General features: G+C 40.9%; 1 protein-coding gene across 1 annotated transcript in view; it reads left to right on the top strand.

The window, feature by feature from the left end:
• The window catches only part of LOC136878799 (uncharacterized), a 140,301-nt gene that overhangs the window by 11,482 nt on the left and 114,478 nt on the right, over positions 1-14,341 (top strand). The window contains exon 3 of the mRNA XM_067152281.2: positions 11,387-11,555. Within this exon, the coding sequence (XP_067008382.2) occupies positions 11,387-11,555 (169 nt within the window). The remainder of the gene's footprint in view (positions 1-11,386; positions 11,556-14,341) is intronic.

Below are 14,341 nucleotides of genomic sequence, written 5' to 3'. Positions count from 1 at the left end.
CATGCCAGTAAATCTACCGACAGTACCGGCTCCATGGCTAAATGGTTAGCGTGCTGGCCTTTGGTCACAGGGGTCCCGGGTTCGATTCCTGGCAGGGTCGGGAATTTTAACCATAATCGGTTAATTTCCCTGGCACGGGGGCTGGGTGTATGTGTTGTCTTCATCATCATTTCATCCTTATCATGACACGCAGGTCGCCTACGGGAGTCAAATCAAAAGACCTGCACCTGGCGAGCCGAACCCGTCCTGGGATCTCCCGGGACTAAAAGCCATACACCATTTAATTTCATTTACCGACAGTAGGTTGACGTATTTGAGTACCTTCAAATACCACCGGACTGAGTCAGGATCGAACCTGCCAACTTGGGATGAGAAGGCCAGTGTCTGATCCGTCTGAGCCACTCAGCCCGGCTACATTTCTTTTAGGAAGAGCTGCAATAATATACTGATACTCATGGGCTCCGGTGAAAATGTTTTCATATCTGTTGTCTTCTGTTTTTTTTTTTTTTTTACACCTTTTAATACACTGTTATTTTATAAGCCCAAGTGCAAAAAGTTTTCACATTTGTTCTCTCATGCTTTTCACATCTTTTAATATTCTCCTCTCATCTTCAGAAACAGTAGATACAACTTTCATAGTACGCATATGTACACGACATACAAGGTGTACAACTTTGCTTCTGCCGTTGTGTCCCCAACATTGGAGGCTTTAATGAAACAGATTACTTACACATGTATCATTCAAAGTAGTGTCCATCGCTGGCCACAACTTTCTCCCATCTTTCCGGCTGTGTTCAAATCCCGTGTCGAAAAAATTGTTCATCTCTTGAAGCGATGCATGAATCAATCCAATTTGTGACTTCTTCATGAGAATGGAATTGTCGGTCAGCCAGGCCATGCGCCATTGATCAAAACAGGTGATAATCAGAGGGAGCAATGTCTGGAGAATACGGCGGGTGGGGTAGGACATCCCATTTTAACATTCCCAGGTATGTTTTGACCTCTTTTGCAACGTGGGGTCGAGCGTTGTCGTGTTGTAAAATCACTTTATCGTGCCTCTCGCTGTATTGCGACCGTTTGTCTTTCAATGCTCTGCTCAGACGCATTAATTGCGTTTGATAGCAAGCACCTGTGGTTGTTTCACCTGGTTTTAACACCTCATACAAGGGTAGTACACGACGCCGAGCTGGTCCCACCAAATGCAGAGCATGATCTTGGAGCCGTGAATATTCGGTTTTGCCGTCGACGTTGAAGCATGGCCGGGATATCCCCATGATTTTTTGCATTTAGGGTTATCGTGATGAACCCATTTTTCGTCCCCGTTCAACGTTTCTTGGTTTCAACTCATACGGGACCCAAGTTCCTTCTTTCTGAATCATGCCCATGGTCTTGAGACGTTTTGAAGTGGCTTGCTGTGTCACTCCCACTGATCGTGCCAATTCTTCTTGAGTTTGACGCAAGTCTTCACTCAGCAATATCTCCAATACTGCATCTTCGAAAACTTTCTCCCTTCCACCACTATGCCGGTCTTCAACGTTAAAATCACCGTTCTTGAAGCGTTGAAATCACTTACGACACGTGCTTCCACTAATAGCGTCCTCACCATACGTACGTGAGAGCATTCGATGAGACTCAGCCGCTGTTTTCTTCATATTGAAACAAAACAGTAACACCTCCTGCAAATGCCGAGAATTTGGCTCGTACACTGCCATGCTCAATCGAAAACAACTTTATGATGCAGACACACATCGACTAATGTTTGAATGGGGTTATGTTGACCGAGGTCCAAGCTAACTGCCTGACGTCTGCGATCTGTGTCGTTTGACCGCTACATACCATTGTCGCCATCCATTGTCAAATGGCGGAAGCAAAGTTGTACACCTTGTAAATTGCATGAATGTCAAAGAAAAAGTCTCAAGTGTTTCCACATCCCTGTTGGAAAGATTTATTTGCGTTTTCACTAGTACGTTTTCTCATTTAACAAGTTCTCTTTCCTTGTCCCCTGCATAAATGTCTCAACAAGATTTTACTGTACCTTGTACGGGCAGCTCGTACTCTCGGTAGTGGGAAATGTGACCACTATGACAAGACGCTGTAATGCATTTCCTGAGACTACCCACACTATGTATGTTGTGATCATTGCAGTCACCTGGCAATGTATATATTTTTATTGTACATTATTTACTTTACACTTAAGAATTATTGAACTTTTCATTCTAGTTTATATTTTACTATGCTTTAGATAAAATGGACTATCAAAGAGAAGAAGAATTATTGCAATGGATTAATTTTGTTTGCATTTTAGTTTATTTTGTTTTATTGATATGAATGTACTTGTTAGCCTGTTCAATCAATCAATACTGATCTGCATTTAGGGCAGTCGCCCAGGTGGCAGATTCCCTATCTGTTGCTTTCCTAGCCTTTTCCGAAATGATTTCAAAGAAATTGGAAATTTATTGAACATCTCCCTTGGTAAGTTATTCCAATCCCTAACTCCCCTTCCTATAAATGAATATTTGCCCCAGTTTGTCCTCTTGAATTCCAACTTTATCTTCATATTGTGATCTTTCCTACTTTTATAGACGCCATTCAAACCTATTCGTCTACTAATGTCATTCCACGCCATCTCTCCGCTGACAGCTCGGAACATACCACTTATAATACCAATATAAATGGTCCGTTATTGGACATTATAAATTTTCCAGCTAGCTCATTCTTGGTTGCCAGCGTTTCGCCCTCGTGTGCTAGGGTGGGCTCATCAGTTGGTACCTAGCACACCTACCAATACGCTGGCTAGTGCATACCGTGGAGGCCACTGCGTAGGCTAACTGGAGCCACCAGCAGTGCCAATGCACTAAGAGACTTTGTCTCATCACTAAAAATTGATGCCTGCTTGGCCATCAGATGATATAGATTTTGATTCCCATAGGGAATCTGAAATATTTGTCCTGAATGAGCAAATTTATAATACCAATATAAATGGTCCGTTATTGGACATTATAAATTTTCCAGCTAGCTCTTTCTTGGTTGCCAGCGTTTCGCCCTCGTGTGCTAGGGTGGGCTCATCAGTTGGTACCTAGCACACCTACCAATACGCTGGCTAGTGCATACCGTGGAGGCCACTGCGTAGGCTAACTGGAGCCACCAGCAGTGCCAATGCACTAAGAGACTTTGTCTCATCACTAAAAATTGATGCCTGCTTGGCCATCAGATGATATAGATTTTGATTCCCATAGGGAATCTGAAATATTTGTCCTGAATGAGCAAATTTATAATACCAATATAAATGGTCCGTTATTGGACATTATAAATTTTCCAGCTAGCTCATTCTTGGTTGCCAGCGTTTCGCCCTCGTGTGCTAGGGTGGGCTCATCAGTTGGTACCTAGCACACCTACCAATACGCTGGCTAGTGCATACCGTGGAGGCCACTGCGTAGGCTAACTGGAGCCACCAGCAGTGCCAATGCACTAAGAGACTTTGTCTCATCACTAAAAATTGATGCCTGCTTGGCCATCAGATGATATAGATTTTGATTCCCATAGGGAATCTGAAATATTTGTCCTGAATGAGCAAATTTATAATACCAATATAAATGGTCCGTTATTGGACATTATAAATTTTCCAGCTAGCTCATTCTTGGTTGCCAGCGTTTCGCCCTCGTGTGCTAGGGTGGGCTCATCAGTTGGTACCTAGCACACCTACCAATACGCTGGCTAGTGCATACCGTGGAGGCCACTGCGTAGGCTAACTGGAGCCACCAGCAGTGCCAATGCACTAAGAGACTTTGTCTCATCACTAAAAATTGATGCCTGCTTGGCCATCAGATGATATAGATTTTGATTCCCATAGGGAATCTGAAATATTTGTCCTGAATGAGCAAATTTATAATACCAATATAAATGGTCCGTTATTGGACATTATAAATTTTCCAGCTAGCTCATTCTTGGTTGCCAGCGTTTCGCCCTCGTGTGCTAGGGTGGGCTCATCAGTTGGTACCTAGCACACCTACCAATACGCTGGCTAGTGCATACCGTGGAGGCCACTGCGTAGGCTAACTGGAGCCACCAGCAGTGCCAATGCACTAAGAGACTTTGTCTCATCACTAAAAATTGATGCCTGCTTGGCCATCAGATGATATAGATTTTGATTCCCATAGGGAATCTGAAATATTTGTCCTGAATGAGCAAATTTATAATACCAATATAAATGGTCCGTTATTGGACATTATAAATTTTCCAGCTAGCTCATTCTTGGTTGCCAGCGTTTCGCCCTCGTGTGCTAGGGTGGGCTCATCAGTTGGTACCTAGCACACCTACCAATACGCTGGCTAGTGCATACCGTGGAGGCCACTGCGTAGGCTAACTGGAGCCACCAGCAGTGCCAATGCACTAAGAGACTTTGTCTCATCACTAAAAATTGATGCCTGCTTGGCCATCAGATGATATAGATTTTGATTCCCATAGGGAATCTGAAATATTTGTCCTGAATGAGCAAATTTATAATACCAATATAAATGGTCTGTTATTGGACATTATAAATTTTCCAGCTAGCTCATTCTTGGTTGCCAGCGTTTCGCCCTCGTGTGCTAGGGTGGGCTCATCAGTTGGTACCTAGCACACCTACCAATACGCTGGCTAGTGCATACCGTGGAGGCCACTGCGTAGGCTAACTGGAGCCACCAGCAGTGCCAATGCACTAAGAGACTTTGTCTCATCACTAAAAATTGATGCCTGCTTGGCCATCAGATGATATAGATTTTGATTCCCATAGGGAATCTGAAATATTTGTCCTGAATGAGCAAATTTATAATACCAATATAAATGGTCCGTTATTGGACATTATAAATTTTCCAGCTAGCTCATTCTTGGTTGCCAGCGTTTCGCCCTCGTGTGCTAGGGTGGGCTCATCAGTTGGTACCTAGCACACCTACCAATACGCTGGCTAGTGCATACCGTGGAGGCCACTGCGTAGGCTAACTGGAGCCACCAGCAGTGCCAATGCACTAAGAGACTTTGTCTCATCACTAAAAATTGATGCCTGCTTGGCCATCAGATGATATAGATTTTGATTCCCATAGGGAATCTGAAATATTTGTCCTGAATGAGCAAATTTATAATACCAATATAAATGGTCCGTTATTGGACATTATATACCATTTATATTGGTATTATAAATTTGCTCATTCAGGACAAATATTTCAGATTCCCTATGGGAATCAAAATCTATATCATCTGATGGCCAAGCAGGCATCAATTTTTAGTGATGAGACAAAGTCTCTTAGTGCATTGGCACTGCTGGTGGCTCCAGTTAGCCTACGCAGTGGCCTCCACGGTATGCACTAGCCAGCGTATTGGTAGGTGTGCTAGGTACCAACTGATGAGCCCACCCTAGCACACGAGGGCGAAACGCTGGCAACCAAGAATGAGCTAGCTGGAAAATTTATAATGTCCAATAACGGACCATTTATATTGGTATTATAAATTTGCTCATTCAGGACAAATATTTCAGATTCCCTATGGGAATCAAAATCTATATCATCTGATGGCCAAGCAGGCATCAATTTTTAGTGATGAGACAAAGTCTCTTAGTGCATTGGCACTGCTGGTGGCTCCAGTTAGCCTACGCAATGGCCTCCACGGTATGCACTAGCCAGCGTATTGGTAGGTGTGCTAGGTACCAACTGATGAGCCCACCCTAGCACACGAGGGCGAAACGCTGGCAACCAAGAATGAGCTAGCTGGAAAATTTATAATGTCCAATAACGGACCATTTATATTGGTATTATAAATTTGCTCATTCAGGACAAATATTTCAGATTCCCTATGGGAATCAAAATCTATATCATCTGATGGCCAAGCAGGCATCATTTTTTAGTGATGAGACAAAGTCTCTTAGTGCATTGGCACTGCTGGTGGCTCCAGTTAGCCTACGCAGTGGCCTCCACGGTATGCACTAGCCAGCGTATTGGTAGGTGTGCTAGGTACCAACTGATGAGCCCACCCTAGCACACGAGGGCGAAACGCTGGCAACCAAGAATGAGCTAGCTGGAAAATTTATAATGTCCAATAACGGACCATTTATATTGGTATTATAAATTTGCTCATTCAGGACAAATATTTCAGATTCCCTATGGGAATCAAAATCTATATCATCTGATGGCCAAGCAGGCATCAATTTTTAGTGATGAGACAAAGTCTCTTAGTGCATTGGCACTGCTGGTGGCTCCAGTTAGCCTACGCAGTGGCCTCCACGGTATGCACTAGCCAGCGTATTGGTAGGTGTGCTAGGTACCAACTGATGAGCCCACCCTAGCACACGAGGGCGAAACGCTGGCAACCAAGAATGAGCTAGCTGGAAAATTTATAATGTCCAATAACGGACCATTTATATTGGTATTATAAATTTGCTCATTCAGGACAAATATTTCAGATTCCCTATGGGAATCAAAATCTATATCATCTGATGGCCAAGCAGGCATCAATTTTTAGTGATGAGACAAAGTCTCTTAGTGCATTGGCACTGCTGGTGGCTCCAGTTAGCCTACGCAGTGGCCTCCACGGTATGCACTAGCCAGCGTATTGGTAGGTGTGCTAGGTACCAACTGATGAGCCCACCCTAGCACACGAGGGCGAAACGCTGGCAACCAAGAATGAGCTAGCTGGAAAATTTATAATGTCCAATAACGGACCATTTATATTGGTATTATAAATTTGCTCATTCAGGACAAATATTTCAGATTCCCTATGGGAATCAAAATCTATAACATACCACTTAGTCGAGCAGCTCTTCTTCTTTCTCTCAATTCTTCCCAACCCAAACATTGCAACATTTTTGTAACGCTACTCTATTGTCGGAAATCACCCAGAACAAATCGAGCTGCTTTTCTTTGGATTTTTTCCAGTTCTTGAATCAGATAATCCTGGTGAGTGTCCCATACACTGGAACCATACTCTAGTTGGGGTCTTACCAGAGACTTATATGCACTCTCCTTTACATCCTTACTACAACCCCTAAACACCCTCATAACCATGTGCAGAGATCGGTACCCTTTATTTACAATCCCATTTATGTGATTACCCCAGTGAAGATCTTTCCTTATAATAACACCTAGATATACTTACAATGATCCAACCAATGATCTAACCAAGAGGTGAAAGTAATATATTCTGCATAGCACTGTTCTATTCTTACCATTCCCAATTTAATAAATACCCAGTCTCAGAGACCAATCGCACTAAACATGCTTCAGTATTTTGCTACACTTACACAAGGTTAATATGTAGGCCAGTGGCAGTTCCTTGAAGTTGGGTGATGAAGCTTCCCATATTTAACTTTGACCATTTTAATTTTCCCGTGGATATGAACTTATTATAAGATAAAATTTAGGTAGTCAGATCATAAGGATCAAATAAACACTTACCTAAGCCAAAAATGTGGAATTCGATGTTGTTGCTGCTGAATGGTTGTAGCAAAAAATGGTCCTGAGAATTGGTCAGAAGCAGGAGCAACCTTTCAAAGCCTTGATTTCTAGAATTTTTTTACCAATGGGAAAAGTTAGTTTCTTGGTGAATACTAACATTGTTTTCCACCAGTATAACACACATGTTTTAGGCTATTACTATTACAAACATATGTAAAACATATTTGCAATAGCACTGGTTTTTACAAGTAAACAGAAATCTACATCACAGGAAAGCAACCTTGTGATTACTGTTGAGAATAATTTTCTTAGAAATTTGTTAACCAATCCTCCCCGTCCTGATTTCAGTGTTAATAAAACAGAAACGAATTCTGCTTTTGTGCTGCTGGTTCCAGGAAGGTTTGAAGGGAGGAGGATAGTAGAAAGGACAGTATAAATGACAGGTGGTGGTGGTGATAGTGGTGATAATTGTTTTAAGAGGAAATACAACTAGGCAACCATCCTCTATTAAACACTAATCAGAGAGGAAAAATGGAACAGATCCGACACTTCGAAAAAGAAAGACAAGGGCCATGAAGGGCATGAAAATTAGAGTCCCTTTGGCTCCATTGCTCTAATACCATCAGGGTTGGAAAAGAACAAGAGTTGACCAAGAGAGTTTGGATAGGATGGATGAAAGTGAGGAGCCTGGCATAAGTGGAAGCAATGCCAGGACTAAGCTGAGAACCCCGCAGTCGTCAACCCACGCTCCCAAATGTTAAGAGCCCCTGGGGCCCATTTAGTCGCCTCTTACGACAGGCGGGGGATACTGTGGGTGTTATTCTACCATCCCCACCCACAGGGAGAAGTGTAAATGACAGAGAAATGTAATATTGTGACAGAGATGGGAAGTATTAGACAACTTTCTGTGACTACTTTTGCATTTTCTTCTTAAGCACTTATACCCCACCTAGGGCCATTTTAGAAGCAATTACTCATCTACTCAATAGGATGAACCACCCAGCTGGAATAGCCATAGCTCTCTTATGCTATAAATCAAAGGCAGCCACCACTCAGCTCAGTGAGCAGCGCTCCAGCTCAGGCAGGGAATCCGTGTTATAAATACCGTCTCTCCTTTTCCGCATCTGGATATTATACAACCTTCTATAATGCTTCTTTGCAATGGTTTTAGGACCTTAAAACATGGTTTTCAGGCCTGTAGGGCTTACCAAGTTTTGTTCTTTGCATCAAGGGGCTTAAAATGAGCTTTGTCTAGTCCCTGTATGACAAATTCGATATTTTGCCTATTCTTTTTATATCTCCCCTACTGTCGCCCCCCCCCCCCCCACTCCTAATTGTTTTTAAAATTTAAAAGTAGCCTAAGTTACTCTTTATATCATCAGCTATCTGCCAATGAAAGTTCCGTCAAAATTGGTCCAACCATTTTGGAGATTAGCCGGAACAAACAGACAGACAGACAGACAGACAGACAGACAGACAGACAGACAGACAGACAGAAAATTTAAAAGTAGATTAAGTTACTCCATGTCCGGTCCCGCAGTGTAGGGGGCAACATGTCTGTCTGTCACCCGGCGGCTCCGGGCTCGATTCCCGGCCGGGTCAAGGGTTTTTAATTGTAAATGATTAATATCCCTGGCCTGGGGACTGGGTGTTTGTGCTGTCCTTAATGTTCCTTTCCTCACATTCAACACTCTACACTTCCACAATTCCAATTACATGCAGGTTCATATCATATTGTGCAAGTGGGGGCAAAAGATCTCTATAGGTCGACACCCCAAACAAATAGCATTTAAAAAAAAAAAAGCCATCTGCCAGTGAAAGTCCCGTCAAAATTGGTCCAACCATTTCGGAGATTAGCTAGAACAGACAGACAGACAGACATGGTAAAAATTTGTTTTCAGATATAAGTACCGTATATACTTTCGTATGCACTTAGTAAAATGCTGTTATTTTGACATTACAAACAGACACTTCAATTTTATTTATTTGCATAGATTAAGCAGAGAATTTCCTATAGATACAGGAGCATGACAAGGAGATGGATTATCCCCAGTACTCTTTAATTGTGTGCTTGAAAAAGTTGTAAGAGAATGGCAAAAACCAGGTGCACCAATACATCAAATCGGACCAAAACATAAAGGCATAGAATTGGACTATTTAGCATTTGCAGATGACATGGCACTAATTGCCCAAAACTCCTTCAAAACAGGCAGGGAAAACTGGGTTAGAAAGTTCATTAGAAAAATCAAAATTTTTGACAGATATCAAAACTGCCCCATCGAACTTCAAATTGGGTCCAACCACATCTCTCAAATGAAAGAATTTAAATATTTAGGTGAATGGATTACTGAGAATTGTAATGAAAAGAAATCTATTGAATCACAACTCCAGAAAATGGAGACTGCATTTCAGTTAACAAAAAATACTCATAACAAAAAACTCTCTCCTGTAACTGCAAAATCCGACACTATACTACAGTAATCCAACCCAAAGCTCTCTGTGCATCAGAAACTCTCAATCTCCAACACAAAACACTAAAAGGACAATTATTAGAAGTGAAAGAACGTAAAATAAGGGAAAAATCATAGGACCGAGAATCAAAGATGGAGTACATTTTCCAAAACCAAATGTGGAAATATATAAAATAATCTCCAAAATTACAGACACAATGCGCAATACGATTCATCGGGCACTTAAAAAGAATGGACTCAGACAGACTGAGTCACAGAATTGACACATTCTTAAAGAATAAAACCACTAGATCAAATTGGTACAAAGAGGCAGAGAAAGACCTGAAGGAATTAGGATCACCAAATCTACTGGACCAAGATGAAATCAGAAAAACCACACTCACACAGGGTTATGAGGATGATGAGAGAAAGACTAACCGACATGTATGGTACCTATTTATTTATTTATCGTATGGCATATATATATACAGAAACAAGAAAGCAAGTACATTATATTTTAATGTCCAAGGATGTTATCCATTCTAGAGCCTCTGTATTGGCCTCTAGAAAATCAAACCAATCTCGGTAGGCTCTTCTGCTACACTCCTTTACAATGTGTTCGATGGTTTGAAAAGGAGCACCACAGTCACACTTGAGGAATTGTATCTTTTCCCATTTATACAGGGACGCAGCACAGACACCATGACCACATCGAATCCTATTAAGGATGGTCCAAGTTCTTCTTGGGATATCAGATCTCGAATTAGGTGGGAAGAAAGGCCAGAGATATTCACCTGTTTTTGAGAACCAATCTTCTTTCCATTCGGCATAGGGGTTGAAGTTGTCTTCTGTGAGCTTCTGAGCGAACTTAACTGGCGGATGTCTAGATTTCAACCGGTTCCTCTGAAGGTCAGGAATATTAAAGTGGATGGCAAGTCAGGGTTCTCATTTATCTTGGAGTATTCTCTCAACAGTGCTTGTGCTCTACGGAATGAAGGAGGAATGATGTTCTCAAGACAGGAAGCCAGTGGGTAGGAGTTGATCTTATTACACCTGAAATAATCCTCATTGTGTTGTTGAGTTGAGTTGCTTCATGTCCGTAGGTTAAACCTTAAAATGCCCTACACGTGACCCCTGGGTGGTGCTAAGGAAGCAACAACATTAGCTGCTGAACCTTTCTTCTAAAGATCTCCCAGCAAATATGCAAACTGTACAAAGTATGGTCCCTGCAACGGAAACACACACATTCACTACATATGAAGGAATACTGGGCTAAAAGAACAGCCAACAAGTGTTGATTCTGCGTGGTCCTCTGCTAAGTTTGGGATCCAGAGAGGCTGACGCTCTACAGAGGGAGCTTAAAGTACATTTACTTGGAGTTCACTTCCAGTTCACCAGCAAGTTTCATTCTGCTCCTCCATCAGTCAACAGCTTACAAGACTGACCATTAGATGAGACTTATGTTAATGGAATTAAGGCCCATAATTAAAACGTACAAATCTGCTCATGTTTCAGGTTACGGGTTGATGGCATTGAACGTGACCCATACGTGTCGGAGACTGAGTATGTTATCCCATACTCACAGAAAGGAAGTCAGTACACTAAGTACTCTGTCCTTCTGGGGAAGTTACTTGCTGGGCATGACAAGTTTTTCCCTGAAAACAGCCTCAATGAAGTAGAAATGGTGAGTTTTTAAAAGTACATATAAATCTCTGAATGGAATGAAATCTGATGTACCAGGTATCCAAAAAAGTTTGTGTCACTGGGACGAAAAGTTAAATTCCAATGGCAAGTGTCGGCAACCCTGTGTGGATGATGTCAGATGTTAACAATCCCGTCGACCATCAGTCATTGCAGAGCTGTGAGGCATGTTGGTCATGTTGAAAGCAGTTCCTGAAGTGAACATGTCAGTATTTAAGATAAAAATTCTAAAATAATTAAATTGTATAAAGTCCATCTATCCAATACACCTCTGCCATTAGATAAATGGTCTGTCTGAAAAGCTACATAGGACATGTTTCGACCTAGCCTAGAGGTCCTTGTCAGCTAAAATAACAAAGACTTATACTAAAAGCAGTGATACATAAAAAACTTGAGATAAAATATAATCAACAAATGCAATGGAAATCTATGTTTAAAATGTACATACAGTAGCTTCAAAAATTCTGGATGAATTTAGTTGTAAGTAAATACAGTTGTAAATACAGTTGGACCCATGCTTACAACTAAATTCGTCTAAAATTTTTGAACACAGATTTCCATTGCAATTGTTGATTGTATTTTATCTGAAGTTATTTATTTATTTATTTATTTATTGTACGGCAAGTATCCAAAAGAAAAAGAAATTTTACACTATATACAAGGACAAGAATGTTGGTAGCGTTCACATTTACAAATCCATGTTCAGTTGCCGTAGCCATTCTAAGAAGGGGGTGTAGGGCTGATGACATCTTGGGCTGGTCCACCATACTTTCTCAGAGGGCATTCCTCAATAATGTGCTGCACTGACTGGAAAGGGGCTCCGCAGTCACAAGCAGGGGATTCTCGATGTCCCCACTTATGTAGCATGGCATTACATCTAGCGTGGCGTGTCACTGTTTTTTGTATATGTCTTTCCTCTTTGTTATTTTAGCTCTGGGCTAGGTTGAAACATGTCCTATGTAGCTTTATTAGACAGACCCTTTATCTAATGGCAAACGTGTATTGAACAGGTGGACTTTATACAATTAAATTCTTTTAGGATTTTTATCTTAGATATTTTAAAGTGAATACGGAACCAGAATGAAGTTCATTACTTGTAATGAACATGTCAGTGTCAAAGGATGTTTTATGGCCGTGTTTACTTTGTGAGTTCAAATTAGACAGCAGTACTCTCGAAAAATATACTTCGTGTTTGGAGAGGCATCAGTGAGTAAGAGCACAGCGTGAAAGTGGTTCTGTCGATTTGCATCGAGAGATGAGAACCTCTACGACAAGCCTTGACATGGATGTCCATCCAGTATCAATGAAGCCCTGACGAAGGAGAACATCGAGTGTGATCCACATAAAATGTGCAAGGAATTTCCACAGGGTTTAAAATGTTGGAGGAAACTATTCTATTGCATCTGCACAACCTTGGGAAGACCTGGAAGCTCAGTAAGTGGGCTCCTCATGTTTTGACTGAGGAAACCAAACTCCAATGGGTCATCACTTGCTCTTCATTGCTGTCACGCCTTAAGGAAGTCTCATTCCTGAACCAGATATTGACATGTGACAGAAATGTGTGTTATACGGTAACGACAAAAGAAAACATCATTGGTCCATTCCCTGGCTCTGTTGCATTTGCCCTCAAACAAAACATTCATCAACATCTGTGTTTGGTGGACATTATTCTATCAGGCTATCACCTGTTTTTGTCAATAGATAATCATTTGTGTCAGCAACAGCTACAAAACCAAGATTATGTCACGCAGGCCATAAGAGAATATTTTCCCTTCTTGGGACAAGAACTTTCATAAAGGCAGGATTTATAAGCTTTTATCTCATTGAGAACATGTAATTGAAGCTGAAGGGGATTAATGTGCTGAATAAAATGCATTTGCAAGAAATTATTGAGTCGTTATTTCTCACTGAAAAATACGGTACAAAACTTTTTGGATACCTGGAAATAGAACACATACAAGGTTTCAAAATTATAGGTAGCTGTTCAGGTGATAACTCCGTAGCTTCATTAAATTCCATATTTTTCATATGCGGTTTTGATTGAGTGGAACGTTGTCTAATTTCCTGCATTTATTTTGAAATAGATTTTGCTCACAAAACTGTTCAATTTCATCATTAACCAGGAACTAGGTCATTCATCTGAATCCATACTCAGATTATAATATAAATCAGCATTTGGAAGTAGAAAATTAAATACTGTAATCAAAAATCATGCTCATATTGAATAGCATGAGAAAGAACCTATGATCATAAGTTATGAATTTCATTATGGTCTGTATTGACAATTGATCACTATCAAAGGGTAGGAAGGGTTCACCTACTCAATACCATATGATGTGTCATTTAGTTTCAAGTTTGGATATGTTGTTCGGACTTTATCAATATTTTAAATTAAGACTAAAAATTGTGTCATACCAGAGTGTTTATATCATTATTGGTTATATGTGTGCTTATGTCTTCCAATTGTAGCATGGCTGAAGATGACCCAATATACATGGGGTCGAAACTAGTCCCAATTTTATAAGACAATATACAAACTAATGGTATTGAAGAGGTGGACCCTTCCTACCCTTTGATAGTGATAATGAACCTATGATACTGTAGCATTAGAACTAACAAACCAACATCATAATTGTAAGTTTGAATAATCTCACAATATTCTAAACACGCACTTCTATTTCAATAATTAATGAACTCTCCACATAAAAGAACAGAGGATGTTATCCATTTCTCTAATGTTCGATACATCCTAAGTCACATGCCAATAAA

Source organism: Anabrus simplex, chromosome 8, assembly GCF_040414725.1.
Source record: "Anabrus simplex isolate iqAnaSimp1 chromosome 8, ASM4041472v1, whole genome shotgun sequence".
Classification (NCBI taxonomy): Eukaryota; Metazoa; Arthropoda; class Insecta; order Orthoptera; family Tettigoniidae; genus Anabrus; species Anabrus simplex.
This window is presented reverse-complemented; position numbering and strand designations above follow the sequence as displayed.